The sequence below is a fragment of the Thunnus albacares genome, chromosome 2 (genome assembly GCF_914725855.1).
Source record: "Thunnus albacares chromosome 2, fThuAlb1.1, whole genome shotgun sequence".
NCBI classification, from domain to species: Eukaryota; Metazoa; Chordata; class Actinopteri; order Scombriformes; family Scombridae; genus Thunnus; species Thunnus albacares.
The window spans coordinates 28,866,486-28,882,721 of record NC_058107.1 but is presented as its reverse complement, the minus strand read 5'-3'; the positions used below and the strand labels follow the sequence as shown (position 1 = coordinate 28,882,721).

Here is a 16,236-nt window from a genome sequence, read left to right as displayed (position 1 = left end):
ATAACTAGCCAAAGAGAATTGTGAAGAATTTTTACTCACATTTTTGTGATTATTTTATACCAGCAGAACAAGTACACACATGGTTGAATTAAAGACAAGTGTTAACATAAAATAATCAACCAGTGAAGCGTTTCTACTGGCACACGCATACACAGCAGAGCAGCTCAACCGTTTCAATCTGGGGGTGTTACAGGGTGAAGGGCAGGGAGAGGTCTAGCTGGGGTTAATCCTGAGATCAGTCCAACACACACACACACACACGCACACATAGAAAAACGCACACGTTTGCGGTCGTTAAGCAGCAGTTAGTGAGAAGCTTTGGTACCGCAGGAGTTGCTACTCTGTGTTTGAGCCATAAGGTATATAAATATAATCACAGCAAGCACGTGCAGCAGAATCAGAACAAGTCAATTAAAACATTAGACGAGCTGGTCACAGGTCTGATATGTTCTGTCTAAAAGCCATCAATGCATCAAATTACATGCAAAAACCTTTTAATTTAATGTTTTGCTTTTTCTGCATGAAAAATATCGTTTTCGTAAATCAGCAAACACTCAACCGAGCAAAATAGTAACTTATTGAAATTCTTTCATTTGTTCCATTTCTGGTTTTGTCTTTTAAACATCCAGCCGGTATTCTGACCCATCTGTTTCTGTGACCTGAAAAGGAATTTGCCACTGTAAATGCCTTTATCAAACCTTATTACATTTGGGTATGCCTATATGGAGCATCTAAATATTTTCTTATAATGATGTATTGACTAAGGACTATCTAATGATTCTATGAATAAGGTAAACACGCTATACAATTAAAAATATTTGTTCACCTTGCGGGCAACTGATGAAGTCCTCGGCTTGTTACGTTGGGCCACAAACAAAAGGGATCGTGCCAAGGACTCGGATCACTGCAGTTTGGACAAAAACGTTCCGGCTCAGCTGTTCCCTGGCTATGATGAGACGCACAAGCCCAGCCAGGCACACACACACACACACACACACACACACACACAAACAAACATTTATACAAAAACACACTAATGCACCGCAACTGGGAGTATACAAATAAAGACAGAGATGTTCCCAAATGATAAACAAAAGGCTTCAGGGTTCCGCTTTTTTCTAAATGCCTACCGTCTGAGCAGCACTCTCTTCACTTTGGCTTTAAGTGTGGAAAACAAACACACACATACGCAGCCCTGTTCTGCTTGAAGGTGTTTCTGTACACCACAGCTTTAAAACTCTTGAGAGGACATGAGACTTACTAATGCTTTCTGCCCGGCAGGAAATATTGTTTGTGGGTTTTTTATAATATTAAATAAACACATGACTTGGCATACTGAGTGTTATTCAAACATACAAAACCAGTCTCTAAAATAATATCAACAATGAATTTCCAAGAGTGGGTGTCACAGTTTTCCAGAAGAGGATTTTTTTTTTCCTTCTGTATGAAAGTCAATTTAAACGACAAATCATGCAAGAAAAAAAGGCCCGAGCCAATCGTACAGGTTCAGTCTCCGCAAGATGGAGAGATGGGAATAAAAGCGACGGAGAGAGATGGACGGCTTTGATGCCAGGCAAGGGGAACGGAGACAGATGACAACATACCGGAGAGTAATGGACAGCAGGAACAGGACAAGGACGAAAGGGAGAGGGTGAACAGGTCTTAGCTTGATAAGCTCTGTGTTGACCTATATAATGCACAGAGATACATCTGCTTTCCAACATCTACTACTGAGCTTTGTGTATATATGTATATATATGCTATAACTATGGCTGTAACTTATCATTTTCATTATCAATCAATCTGTTGATTATTTTTCAAATTAATTGGTTAGTTATTTTAGCTATGAATGACAAAAAGTGAGCTCAATTTTAACATTTATGAATGATTTGTTAAATAAGACCAACAATCTGAAACTCAAATGTATTTCATCTTAATCTGGTAATTACTTGATCAAATATTTGATCAATTCATCAATCTATAAATTGTCAAAAAATTGTGAAAAATGTAAAAATCTAAATGCCCTAAAGCCCGAGGTGATGTCATGATATTGCTTGTTATCCCTGACCAACACTCCAAACATAAAACACTCAGGGAATATTTGGCATATTTGGAATATTTTGCATTAAATAAATGACTAAAACAATACATCTTTTAATCTAAATACAACCACTCAATTAATCGACTAATTGTTTCAGCTCTACAGTAAATGTTTTTTTTCTTGACAAAAGAACGAACCAGGATATATCACAGCGCTTTGCTTCTCTGGGTGTAATGTCAAACCATGTTCATTTATTCAGCAGGTGGAACTGTCACCTTGACATCCTCCTTCTCTCTGGACTTCTGTTGTCAGCTGTGTTTGAATAAAAAGGCGAGCACGCTTCTAGGTGGAACCACCAAACACTTTAAACAGAGAGGTAGGGCGCTTGACAGGGGAGAAAAAAAATCCACATTGTCTCACGATATCAAAAGGCATGATGCTGGTTTCCTTCCATTGAGAGAACACGAGTGTGAATAAAGGAAGTGAAGGAAGTAGTGCAGCAGCAGAATACTAAATGTTTGGTAATATTTGATCCTCAAGAGGGCAATATGTGCTTAAAACCTTGCTTCATAAAATTTAAAATAATATTACCTTTTTCCTGTTTTCAGACCCACACTTAAGAATCTCCAGCATCTAACCTGCAGGATCCACCCTTTGCAAGGCCAAGCAAAAGCAATATATTAAATTAATAAAATTGTGAAACCCTTTTGGGACATTTGAGCCACTTAGATTGGACGACTACAAAACACTGCTTACTGTACATGACTTCCTCATTATTTAAAGTGTCCTCATTACATTATTACATTGCTGTGTTGGGTCTTGTTGTCGATATTTGACCATCCACCATCGTTGAGACAGTCTCCCGATTCCCACTTGTTCCATGCATCTTTGAATTAATTGGCATTCCCTTCACTACCTTATAGGATAATCTATTAAGCACAGTCACTCAGTAACTTACACATATGGGCACTGTTTGTGTGCTTGTAAGAGGACTAACTAGTTCCTCTTATTGACAGAGTGTTAAGTGGACTAACTGACCTTTAATGGTAAGCCTGAAGCTAGGTTTAGTTTCGTGTGGTGAGCATGTGTGTGTGTGTGTGTACGTGTAAAGACCAGTGGTGACAGGGAGAAGGCTTCAGGGTTAAAGTGGTACCCATCAGGGCTGCATAGCTGCTATTTTAAGAGCTCAAAAATAAGCTGCTATTGACGAAAGATAGAAGATTTTAACCACGCCGTCATTCTCACACACTCTCTCTCTCTCTTTCTCACACACGTACATACCCACAAATTAAAAAGTGTGATTCCACGAACTACTTTATCTCCTTAAAACAGACCATTGCAGAAGTGACAGCCAGAAAAACATCTTCACCCTGGATGCTTCCTCTTCAGCGTCTTTACACATGTGGACGTTTGCTTCTCACTGAAAGGTGAAAATACAGGCAGACTCACACTCACAGTCTATGTTGCCCTCTGACCTGTCCCGCCGTTCATTTTATCTTTCATCTCAAACTGCCTCTGCTCCGTCCACAGGCTGAACGAGGTATCTTCTTGCAAACAGTGAGTGTCACTCTAATTGGCTCTCTCTTGCAGTGGTTGTCAAACCCAGGATTGAGACCCCTGAAGCGCTCATGAGATGATGCATGACATGAGAAAAACATTAGTGCCATATAGTTCTTCTAATCTTTGTGATAAATGTTTCAGTCTTAAAAATAATAATGTACTTTTTTTTTAGCAACTGGGCTTCAATAAAGAATAAATCAAGGAAAATAGCAGAAAAAATCTTTATAGTAATTTTTTGCCATTCTGTGCAGCACTTAAGGGAGCATGTAAATAGGAGGAGCATTATTTTTATGCATCACTGGTAAATTGACATGGTTTATATTAAAAAGGGCAAACAATATTAGATAGAAGCTATGACAGGTAGTACATTTCTTTCCATTTTTGACAAGAGAGAAACATTGTTCCTGTCAGTCTACCAGTCAGCACTAGTTCTTGCTGATGGCTTAAGGCTACGTATTAAAACATGTATTCACAGTGACATAAACATGCTTGTACTTCTCTTTATGAGAAGCCTCCCTTATCTTAAACCTAACCCTTAACAAATAAACAGCTCTTTCATTTAAGTGAGGTGATTTAGCTCTCATAAGGATGCAAGTACAATACGTACACGCACACTCTGATGATCAATATAGCCCCAGAGTTGTGTCGAGTACTGGATATAACCCACATAATCATAATCTCTGACATCAAATCCTGCAGGGACACATTGGAGGGTTGACAACAAGCCTTCATCAGCTCAAAGCATTTAATAGCCACCCCCACTTTCCCTACGCACAAAGCGCCGTCAGATACGGACGCGACAGGATGAACTATAACCACTCAGTCAGATAGCCATAAGAGGTACAGAATGTGTATATAATTTGTTCAAACACAGTCAGAGTAAGTTCTTAACTTAAGTGTCACGGATTACCATCTGAACTACACATAAATAAAACTGCATCCTGCAGCTGGATTGCAAATGCAAGAAAAACCACTTGCAGTCCGATGTTTGACAGAAGCTTGTTAGTCTGGGCCTAATCTATTCAGACGGAATACGGAGAAACTGGGCTCTCACAGCCTCTCCTGAGAATCAGCCTCATGTTCACTATAGTGCACTGTAACTTATCTTCCAAACAGCCTAACAGGGTACTGAAGGCTCCATATATTATCATGAGAACACACATGGCTGCTAATGACCACCTTGCTTAACTCAATGTACTTGGCTGTGCAGTAAGTATAGAGGCATACATTATACTATTTCCCTGAGGTTTAATATGTTGCTGGTTAGCCTATACATTTTTTCCACACTCACATACTAATCCTAGTTTAGTTTTTTATGTTCCAATCCCTTCCTTTTCTTTTGATGTGAGAGGTTTTTCTAAGTTTCTTTGTCTCACCTGAACAGACCGGTTTCATTTCTTTTCTTTTATTCTCCCAGCGTGTTTTAGCATTAAAGAACTTAAAGCCATAGAGTGATTGTGCAGGGGGGGGGGCAAACCAAGACCTAGGGCCCAGGCCCTGCTGAACAACATGCACCTCGCCTTCAAGGTTGGTTACAGCAAAGATCTGCATGACGTCACACTCAGCTGAGGACAAAGCCCACTGGTTTCTCCCAGACAGAGAGGTGGGGGCTGGCTGTCAGAGCAACGCAAGGACAAGCAAGACAGAGAGAAAAATGTAGACTTGCAGATGGATTTGCTGCAGCAGTGTGTGTGTGTGTGTAGAAATATTCTATTTACATACATGTGAGACAGCTGGTGGATTCCCATATGCACGTGTGCTGTATGGCTGATGTAGGGTGAGTGTGACTGCATACACGTGTGCCTGATGTGTATGTCAATGCCATCATGCCCTGCTTGTCAGGACAATGGGTGGTAGTGCATTGCAGCTGAGCCTAATAACACTGTAATAACTGACTCTTATCACTTTTATTGATTTTATATATACTCTGGAAATGATTTAATACCAATAAACAATGCTCCCTGCACTGCATGATGCAATGCAATTCACAAGTGCAATCCAAGGTAACAATACGCCCTCACATTGCACTGCTATCATCTCTCTTGTGAGCTTTACAGTGATCATCATCTCTCTACCCGTTGAGCTACAGTCATAATCTCATAGATATATGCCAGTGCTGGTTGATCCCTCCTTCTTGTGCAGCCCTCATACAGTATGCACAATCCTAAGAGTGCATGAGTGTGCAGTTATGACGAAATCAAATATATACAAACGCATTCAGATGAGACACAGACAGACACTCAGGATGGTGATTAATACATTAGGGATTTCAATTACTTTGTCCCTTACCACTGCAGATTGCACGCACGCACACACACATGAAGAAAGAGTGAGGAAGGGAGACAAAGCAGGGGAACGCCCCCTACACCCAACAAGCTACTGTCAGGTCATCAACTGGTTTATAGGCTGGATTCCAGTCTCTCTCTCTTCTTTTTTTTTTTGCTCAGATTCACAGATTAATTCAGAAATCGATGACTGTCATTATCTGTATGTTCACATAGCAAACATTTAACTGAAACGATGCAGAAATTACGAACTAAATATCCTGAAACCCTTGTACAATTTCCACACATTGCCATCTTTAAAGTTCACACAATGCAGAAGATTGAGAGGTATAGCAAGCTAGCCGAAATTTAAAGATTTTGAAGCCTACTTACCCAACAAAAAAAGGTGGACTCAAGTGGGGGAAATTTAGCCTGGAAGCCTGGACTGACGCGTCCCTGTCGTCTAGGAGTTTGGCCTTTTTTTGTTATCTCTCTGTCGTGTTGACTGCTGCGTTGTCGGATCCCAGGTAGCGACCGTTTCACGGCGAAAATCGACTTCGACGCTTAAAAGCCGTTAAGTCACCTTAGCTGGATGTCCGATGGACAAAATATTCGGACAGCTCTAGTCTCGTCCTCCCACTCTGTCTTGCCACATAGCTCGCTTGTTGGCTGGCTACGTCCCTTCCTCTCTCTCTCTGTGCCTGTCTTTTTTTTGTACTCGCAGCTGTTTTCGTTGTTTCAGCCTTTGCCTTGAAATTCCTCCTCTGTCCCTTTAAGCGACGACGTTTCCGGGGTTTGCGAGATAATATAGAGAAGGCGGGGCTTCACGGCCAGCTGAGCGCCTGTCATTTAAGCGATTGGCCGCTTCTACTCTGCGTAACCAATCAGCGCTCAGGGATTACGCCTTCTTTAAATCATGCAGATTTATTCAAAAATCCCGCTCTGTGATTGGACGATGGATTAACTGAAGCGACGCCCAGTACACGTGCTTTTTATCTCCTCCCATTCGTTGTGCTGGAACTCCGATCAGTCAATAGATCCTCTAATATTTAACAGAAAAGTACAAGAAACTATATACTGTTCTGAAAACAACTGTACATTTATCCAACACTGACACCGGAAGGTGTTACAATAATTCATGACAAAAGTTAAATTGGCAGTCAAATGTACACACATCAATCATTTCTTCCTTTTGTACTGCATCGGCCGTAGCCATGTTGTCACAGAGCTAAGAATAGATCATCTACACGTTGTATCCCCATATTGCCTTGCAGCTGCACTGCGCTCCACGCCCATCTACCCAGAGCACACTGGGGCCTGATTACACTTTGCTGTGGAGGAGGAGGCCTGTAGAGATAAAACTGTAGTACTGTGAGCTCAGTGAGTGAAATATAGTATATTGCATTTACTGCTCTTGGCCATCCATCCATCCATCCCCTTTGGAAATGCAACAGCTGCATATTTCACATAGTAACTGTCAATGGAAATCACCTTTTCTGTATTGGTTTTTATCCTAGTTGTGCTGTGCTGCATATCTTGCAGGAAATGAGAACCAAATTATCAAACCTATCACAAAACCGGTAATCAAGTGATTTCTTATCATTTTCTGCACCACAAAATTCTGTATAGTCAAAGTAGTCCCTCAACATGGATGAATTTAAGAGAACAGCAGTAGTTAAACATGCATGCAGACAAAAGTTGGATTTTAAGGCTTTCCAGGGCCCCTGCTCCATGTATCATGAGTATAAAAATGCCTTTTTCACATGACAAATCAAGTGGATTCTCTATTTTAGTGCCCACAGTGCAAGCACAAGTACACAACAGAGGAAACTTATCAGAAGTCCCGTTATCAGAATATTTTTCATTTGTTACCCGACCATATTTTATTTCCTTTCTGGAGACCAGAAACGTCCCTGAAGAGTGTCTGCTTCCCTACACACACATCACCACAGGCTTTACTCAAAGAAATCAACTTCCTTCTTTCTAGAATAAAGGATTAGAAAACAAGTTGAACTTTCTAATTTTAGAGAGTGCCACATCTAAAATGCTGATTCTATTGAAAAAAAGATAAATGATGCACTTTTTTGAACATTTATAATTGTTTTCACATATCTTATCAAATCTTATCTCAAAGTGACACACATTTGCATATGCAGCCTTTAAGCCTTATCCAGGCCTAACGTGATCTGAAAAGGGAAATGAAAGCATGAAAGAAATCATTTGGTGTTCAGGTTCACAGCAAGACAGACGTGTTTATTGTTGGTTGTCTTGGAAACATGGAGAACTGCTGCTCTCATTATGTGTATTACTGTTAGGGGTTGTTTACAATATAATACTGGCAGTGGAGAGGAAAAATCACTCAAAGTCAAAAATCTAACATTATTAAATCACTTAAGTGCTATCTTTTTTGCCACATAGGGACATACATCTTCAAAAATGGATACTACAGTTCAGGTTTTTATCATGTTCTCCAAATATTGGCTTCAATAAACTGCCTTCATGTCAATTATCTCATCAGACAGCAGGTGTCTTTGTTAGTTGAATGGCTGGTGCCCCCTGCTGGTTACTCACTAAGTCACCAAATCATATTTTCTCAGATCTTTAGTCTATCCAGAAAATTGCTGCACAGAACCTGGAATTGCTGGGAGAATCTGGGCAGGAAAAGTACTTCAAATGAGGACTTTTTCCTCAATCAATCCATTGATTGATTGTTTTAAATCTATAAGTGTGCCTCAGGGTGTTGGTATATGATAAATCATTTTGGAAATGCTGTTATAAAGTTGGACCAAGCAGTTTTTATACAAAAATGTGATTATCAAAAGGTAATTTTCTACATAAACATAACCAAAAGGCGCTGCTTCATATACTAAGTTAATATTTTTACTGAAAAATGTGTTTACAATTCAAATTGTGTTATAAAGATTACATACAATTTCCACATATACACACACACTCGTCAGCCTGAGCATTTCTACCCAGTACAACACTTCAGAAACAGTATAACACCTCGTTCACATGTTGCAAACTATATACATCCCTTCACTCATGAATTCCCACACACCATATACACCATACTCCGTTTTAAGTGTTGTCAGAATTTGTCGGCTGTTCAGTCGTTTTTGCTTTCTTTGAGCTCTCTGTGCCGTGCTCCCTCTTCCTCTTCTGTCTGTTCTTCTGACCTTCCTCTTGTCTGAATTGGTGCCTGTTAAAAAAAAAGAAGTCACATTTGCATGCAGAAACCATTGAAATTTATCTAATGAGCCAAAAATTTAAACTTTATGTGCCTTTTTAATGTCTAGCCAGGAACAACAGATGAAAAATAGCCATTTGCAATATAACAAAATGTATTTGACAAAAAAAGTGGTTTAGTATTTAAGTTTTGGCAGCTTTCTTGAGTTAGCAAGTGCTAAAACACTATTGGGATACTAAAAAATACCAATTGTGCTGCTGCCATGGTGACCTCTAATAAATTACAAGAAAGTCGTCTCTAGCCAGCAGAATAATGAAACAATGTTTTCTGTTAGCCTAAATCACTGACCACTTTGGCAGGTGACCATCATGCACAGATCTTTTTTCTTTTAGAAACCGGGGTGAGCTGCAAGGTAATTGAAGGCCATTAGCACTTTGTAGATAAAAGGTCTCTTTGCAGTGTGCTTACAGTCTCACTTGTATACATCAAGATCTAAATATCTACTTTGTACATACACATATTATTCAGCTGACATCCGGCAAGAGAGAATGCAGCTTGCAGCTATATGAATAAATAATAGTATGTTGCATATCCATCCAAATTTTTTTTTTTTTTCCAAACTGGTGTCACTTGGGGTGTTGTCATCATGAATGAGACTGAAAAAGTAACATCAAAGATGCAAAAGCCAACAGGAAGAGTGCATCTCTATAAAAAAAAATAAATATGCACTGTGTAAAAAAATATTTTATCCTTAAGAAACACTTCAGAATTAACTATCATATCCCATGTTGCTGCAATAGGTTTCCATGCATACTGATGATCATCTACTAAAGTGGCTGGTAATGCAGACAAACTTACCAGACATACATATTTTATATTCCAGAAATAGAGATGTTTCCTAACAGCTCTCAAATTAGTCATTCCTCTGTCCACACAGACATACAGGATATCAAACCTGAAGTTAAGGACTGTATGTGTGTAAAAATGTATGGAACAGACTGAGAAGAATCTTGGTTTATAGTCATTCTATACTAGTCTCAGGTGTAGTGGGTCAGTGTTGTGATCTCACCTGGACTGCCAGCGTCGGCCACTGTTCCACACTCTGCCAAAAGAGGGAAGCCAGTTGGCGTCTGTATGTGAGCTGTGATCAAAGTTGGCTCCCACTCTGTTGGGTGGAAGCTTCCTCAGCTTCTCTTGCTCCTCTGGCGAAAGACAGATCAAGCCATTTAAATTATACACCAATTTTTGTGATGTTTTTTTCTCAATGTTTGTCTCCATAAATGCACATGGATATAATCTTAATATCATTAAGACTAACTAAGGTGAGGATCAGGGACCAATATGTTGATACTGTTGAAGCGCAATAATCTTTAAAAAAAAAAAAAAAAAGAAGAAGTAGTACCTAAATTTGAATTTGTTAATGTGTTTTTGCAACAAATTGCAACAAATGAAATAAGTCATTAAGCATCTGAAATCATAAAAACAGCAGAATACAAGACATATCATAAATCACTGATTCCTGGTTATCACAAGTGATGTTACAGCAACCAATAAAACACAATTTCATGGGTCTCGTGGAAATTATCAAGGGTGGAACGAATCTTTGAGCAAAAAATGCTCAGCTGACAAATTCATACAACACCAGTTCTCTTGTGTGTGATTCTTACTCTGTTTGAGGAACTCTTGGAGTGATGGACCAATCTCCAGATGTGCTGCATCTCCAGACGTCCCCTCCAGAGGATCATCCTGGAGCCAAGGAGGAACGGCACCTTCGAATCAACATACGTACTGCTCATCAATCACATGCAAGAGACATGAGTTTTCTGTGCAAGTTTTGGGAGGCATGGAAAATGCAACAGGAAATTAGTAAATGTTAACTAGTATCTTGACTCCTCACTAGTCAAGATGCTTCTATTTTGCATTTGTTGTGAATGCAACACTCAATTTTTTCATTACAAATGATAATATCAGCTTAACAATTTGAGTGAAAAGTTGAATCTTTGAAAAATATACATGAGTTTCAGAATATCTCAGTATTTGGTATGTCCCCCTTTTGCTTTAATGACAGTTTGGACTCAAGCTGGCATGGACTCCACAAGTTTGTGCAAACCTCATGACCCATGTTATCCCAGCATGATTTGACAATGTTCCAAAGAGCTTCTTGTGATGTCTGAAAGATTCGCTTTCTCAGTCTTCAAGTGCCCCCCTTAAATGTTCAATACAGTTGAGGTCAGGTGACTGTGGAGGAAAGTCCATGACAGTCAGGACTCCTTGGTCTTCTTTGGTCTTCAAGCAGTTCTTGCGAAGCTTTGAGGTGTGTCTGGGGTCATTATCCTGCTGCAGTATGAATCCTTCTTCACAAAGATGCAAACTAGAGGGTATAACATGTCTCTGAAGAATGGAGTGGTACTTCTCCTTGGTCAGAGTGCAGTCAATTCGGTCCAAATGTCCAACTCCAGAGTAGACAAAATACCTCCAGACTTGAATATTTCCACCACGTTTAACTGTTGGTTTGATACACTATTGTACCATTCTCTCTCCTGTTCATCTCCTTTCATACACCCTTCTGTTACTACCATAAATCTCAAAGTTGGATTCATCAGTAAATAGGACTTTTTTCCTGTCATCCACTGTGAAATGCTAGTATTTCTTAGCCGACTCAAGCGTTTGCCCTTGTTTCCCCTCCTGAGAAGTGGTTTAGAAACTGCTATTCGTCCTCTGAGACCACTACAAGACAGCCTTCTTTTGACAGTACTTTTGCTGATTGGAGTCTTGTGTTCTTTATTTAGCAAATTCTTTATCTGTGATAGAGCTGTTTCTCTATCTTTCAGGGAACTAAGCTTGATGCATTGATCTTCTGACAGTGTGGTCACTTTTGGTCTGATTGTACCTTGGATACAACTGATCTAGTTTCTGTAAAAGGGTTTTAGAGTTCCATGCACTGCCCCCTTAGAAACCTTTAGTCTAGCCACGACTCTGCCGGTCTGGGACAACGATTGGCTTGAAGCCACATGACCATATACCCAATCAATCTTTGTAGATGCCCCCATGGATGATATGTGTCTGGATGTACATGATTGGTTGTTTTTTTTTTTGTTTGTTTTTTGGGGTTTTTTACCTTTTTTCTTCATACCTAACCTACTCTAGTTAAATGTTGTTTGTAATGTGTTTTATGATGCATTGGTCTTACAATAAAGTTATTCTATACACAAGAAGTGTTGCTGGAGTTTTGACCTCTTTAGACTTCCTTCCCCTTCTCCGTGCACCTTGGAAGTAGGTGAAGTTGTACCAGAAACCCCTACTCTGCATCTACAGCAAACCTAGCCACAATTTGGCACTGAAAAAGCTTGTCTTTGCTTTTGAATAACAATTTGACTTCTGACACCTTCACTCAGTTCTGATGCCATGTTTCCCACAATCACAATGCTACTTAGTAAGCAATGATCTGCTGGAAACTTGGGGCATAGCTGTATTTATAACAGGTGAACACTGGCATTAAGCTGAGTTACTTGAACGAGCCTCTGATGAGTAGATCAAACCCTCCTGAGTGTCATTTGAAAGCATGTTTCAATGGAGGTATTTTACAGTTACATAAATTAATAGATTACCTGTATGAACATTTCCACTGTTTGATGAATCCTGTAACAGAGAAAAAAGAAAAAAAGTGAAATGTTTGCATGTAGAGAAAAACAAAAATCAATAATTCATCTGAAACACCTTACTAATAAGAGCTTTCCATCTACCTGATAACCTATGAAAGTCAGTCCTTGTCCCGTTGCAGCCCACGGCAGTTCAACCATTGAGTCAACAAAGCTGCTCCCCGCCTGCTGGTCTGATCCCTGAGACGTGAATTGAGAGCTGTTCCCAAGACAACAAGATGAGCCCCAAACCAACAAAAGTCATTTAAAGTGCTTTTTTATGATACAATGCAAAAAGGATACAAATGCAAATAGACATAGTGTTACCTGATAGCATCGTCTGCAGACATGTCTGTGCTGTTGGGTCCATTTGACGACTCTGGTTCTGCATCACGCTGATATTGATTCAGGAAAGGCCAACAGTGGTTCATAGAGGAAGTCTGACTACTAATCATGCCTCATCTCAGCTATTATCATCACAATCCTGACACAATACTTTACCCTAAATGGTAACATTAATCTCTCTCTATTCATGTCTGTTTTTCCTTTCCAACTTCCATCCGTTTTCATCATCTCCATCTAGGTTTGCAACTAAAATCCTTTTTAAACTTTCACTTTACCTGATGAGGCAAATTAAGGATCGCTGGTTACCTACTTTGGCAGATACAATAATTAGCTACAAAATGGTGGCACTTCCCATCTTACACGCAACACAAAATCATGAAAAACGACAGTTAAGGCCACAGTAATGGATACTGCCACTGCATCGTTGGAAAACAAACCTCTAAAAGAGACTGAAGGACCTCTTGACGATGCTTCTCCTGGGCCCGGATGTAATCAGCTTCCTGAAGCCATGAAAAGAAAAACAGGAAATAAAGACTGATTACCATCACCAGATTTAAAGTCTGGTTAAAATTAAATAATCCTTAGGACACTTTTTAGCCATGCTAGCGGTTTGAGGGATAGCAGTGAGAGTCTGTTGGTCGGTCCAACACTTTGGTCCACTTTGATTCAGATGTTAATGACTTTGAAGTTGATCCCCTTACTTCTCTTGCGCCACCATGAGGATGACATTTATGGTTTTGAGTGAAATGTCTCTACAACAATTGGATGGACACATTCATGTCCCTCTAAGGATGAATTCTATTAACTTCGGTGATTTCCTGACTTTTCATCTAGCATGAAATTTCAAACTGTCCAATACTTTGGTTCATGACCAAATACCTGCAAAATTAATGACATCAGCCCCTCAGCAGTTCTAAGTAACAAATGTTAGCAGGCTAGCATGCTAAACTAAGATGGTGAACATGATGACCTATTTAACATAAGCATGTTTGCGTTATCTTTGTGAGTATGCTAGCATGCTGATGTTAGCGTTCAGCTCTAAGCACCGCTGTGCTTACTGTAAGTACAGCCTCACAGAGCCGCTAGCATGGCTGCAGACTCTTAGTCTGGTTAACTTGTCTTCAAGGTCAATGTGGATTTCATTTCTTTTTTAAAAAAGAGTGGTTTTGCATTACCTGTTTAATGAATTCATCCTCCTTCTCCACAAATGTTTCCAACACTTTTGCCACCTCATCTTTAAACCTAAACAAAAACAAACAATGATCCTTTCAGAGAATCTGTCAATTCTCCAAATAAATTTTATTCATGTAGACCTTTGGATCACCAGACCTACCTTTCAGTTTCCTCCTCTGTGATGATGACCTTGTCTCTGAGCTTGGGGTCGGCCTTATTGTCCCACCAGAACTTGTGTGTGTTCTTTCTGTGTTCTGGGCTGAAACCAGATACATTTGAAACATCAACCAGTGACCAGAAGACAAAAGCAGTTTATCACAAAAGTTTGTCAGGACAAAAGCACGGGCATGAAAATGTTGTCAAATTGACAGACAAATAGTTGTTAGTTTGGGCAACATGAGCTGCATCTCAATTGAAGTATAAGCTCAAGATGACCGAAAAAGAAAATCATGTTGCTCATGCTAACGTAGGGAAAAAGATCTTTGATCATATACTTTTATGGGATACATGTGTAGTCTCTACCACAAACACATTTTTTTCTGTTCACCAAGGATACTGTTAAAACCGTGGCATGCTCTGTGTAGAACATCCTGTGGTTGTACTGGGTGAAGATGAGGCAGGACATCAGTGAAAACAAAATTAAGATACAGTAAATAATAGCTACTTAAATGAAACTCACGTGGCCATGTGCTCCAATAAGCCTCCATACAGCACAGTCATGTTGCCGTCCGTAACATTTCTTTCAATTTCAAGCCCACAGCAGTAGCACCAGAATGTCTCCTTGTGCTGAGTGCAATCAAATTTTTCTACTTGGGGTTTTTTCAGTGTTCGGCGGGCTTCCTTCACCTGGGAGACAAAGGATGAAACAAACACGGGAAACATAAAAGTTACACTCTTAACTAAAACTAATGCAGTCTGTATCAACAGCCCTGCAATAAATCCTACCTTCATGAGGGTTAAAATGCTGTTTAGATCATTTTGGAGGCTGTAGTGTGTGGTGTTGTTTCTAGTATTTTTTTCCACCTCTTTTTATGTCACTGAATTATTGAAGTGAAACAAATTGGTAATGCAATCTTATGAGGTCAGCACTGGTCATACACATAAACTGAGATAAGATGGGGACGTTTTCCATGATATAGCAGGAAAGACAACAGATGAGGAACTGTAAAGTAAATAAAAATAAAAAAGGAGTTCAAAAATATAAATATATATGATATACAGTACAGTGTTCTAAAGTGTATAAATGAAGTGTGCAAATATTTATTCTAGTCTTACTGAAAACCATTGTGCCACTGTGGGTGTATGCTTTATAATAAATACACATGGGAATAAGAATGAATATAAATAGAACATATTTAATGTCCTTAATGCTTGCACCTCACAGTGATCATTTTGTAAATGTTAACTCAATCCCAAAATAATAACATATTTCAGTGGGTTAAAACACTTTGTTATCAAGCATTTTGATTTTGGCAGCTAACGTTAGCATCAGAGCTAATACGCAAGTACGTCAAGTTCAGCAAGATGGAAGAAAATGAAAATACTGAAAGAAAGTTATAACTTGCAGTTGACATTAACCTACTTACCTTTTCTAAGAATTTAAGAAGAACTACTCTTAGTCTGCTTTGGTGATTCTTTCCGAAGATGTGCCCCTTTCCTGTGAACGTTGTTTGCCTACATATGGCACAATAATACGCACCCATTTAGAAAGTATGTAAGAACTCGAAAATACACTAAAGCTGACTTAATGCATGACCTGAGCAAAAACCAAACATTTCGATATATTTTGTGGAGTCTTCTTTCCCAGCTAATCCATGTACTCGGGTGATGAAGCTAACACAGGTTAGCGCTTGTAATTACAGGAAGCTATTCCGTCACGATAATGTTTCCCCTCGGAAGCAGACAGTTAAACTGTTCCGACCCTTATGCCAATAGTTAACTTGATTTGAGAAAGTGTTGCTTAACTTTCAGTGTTTTGCGTTCAGATCTTTGTACATTTATGACTGTTGGTTTTACACATTAGGA

At 39.4% G+C, this 16,236-nt stretch overlaps 2 protein-coding genes across 3 annotated transcripts in view; both read right to left on the bottom strand.

Annotated features, from left to right (window-relative positions):
* The window catches only part of LOC123000015 (protein FAM214B), a 29,608-nt gene extending 22,933 nt beyond the window's left edge, over nt 1–6,675 (bottom strand). Inside the window, exons 1-2 of one of the 2 annotated variants that reach the window (XM_044377458.1) lie at nt 6,259–6,675; nt 827–946 (exon numbers count right to left, since the gene is read on the bottom strand). The gene's annotated coding sequence lies outside the window, so the exon portion shown is untranslated. The remainder of the gene's footprint in view (nt 1–826; nt 947–6,258) is intronic. The other variant, XM_044377453.1, reaches the window with a different exon arrangement.
* A 1,416-nt stretch (nt 6,676–8,091) lies between these two features.
* Nucleotides 8,092–16,094, bottom strand: cenatac (centrosomal AT-AC splicing factor). Its single transcript, XM_044329400.1, has 11 exons — nt 15,798–16,094; nt 14,891–15,057; nt 14,372–14,470; nt 14,214–14,280; nt 13,476–13,538; nt 13,021–13,088; nt 12,799–12,913; nt 12,664–12,694; nt 10,723–10,824; nt 10,125–10,257; nt 8,092–9,067 (listed from the first exon to the last, which is right to left on the bottom strand). Exons 1-11 carry the CDS (start codon nt 15,912–15,914, stop codon nt 8,947–8,949), a joined length of 1,083 nt encoding a protein of 360 aa, XP_044185335.1. The 5' UTR covers nt 15,915–16,094; the 3' UTR covers nt 8,092–8,946.
* Nucleotides 16,095–16,236: the final 142 nt, after the last annotated feature.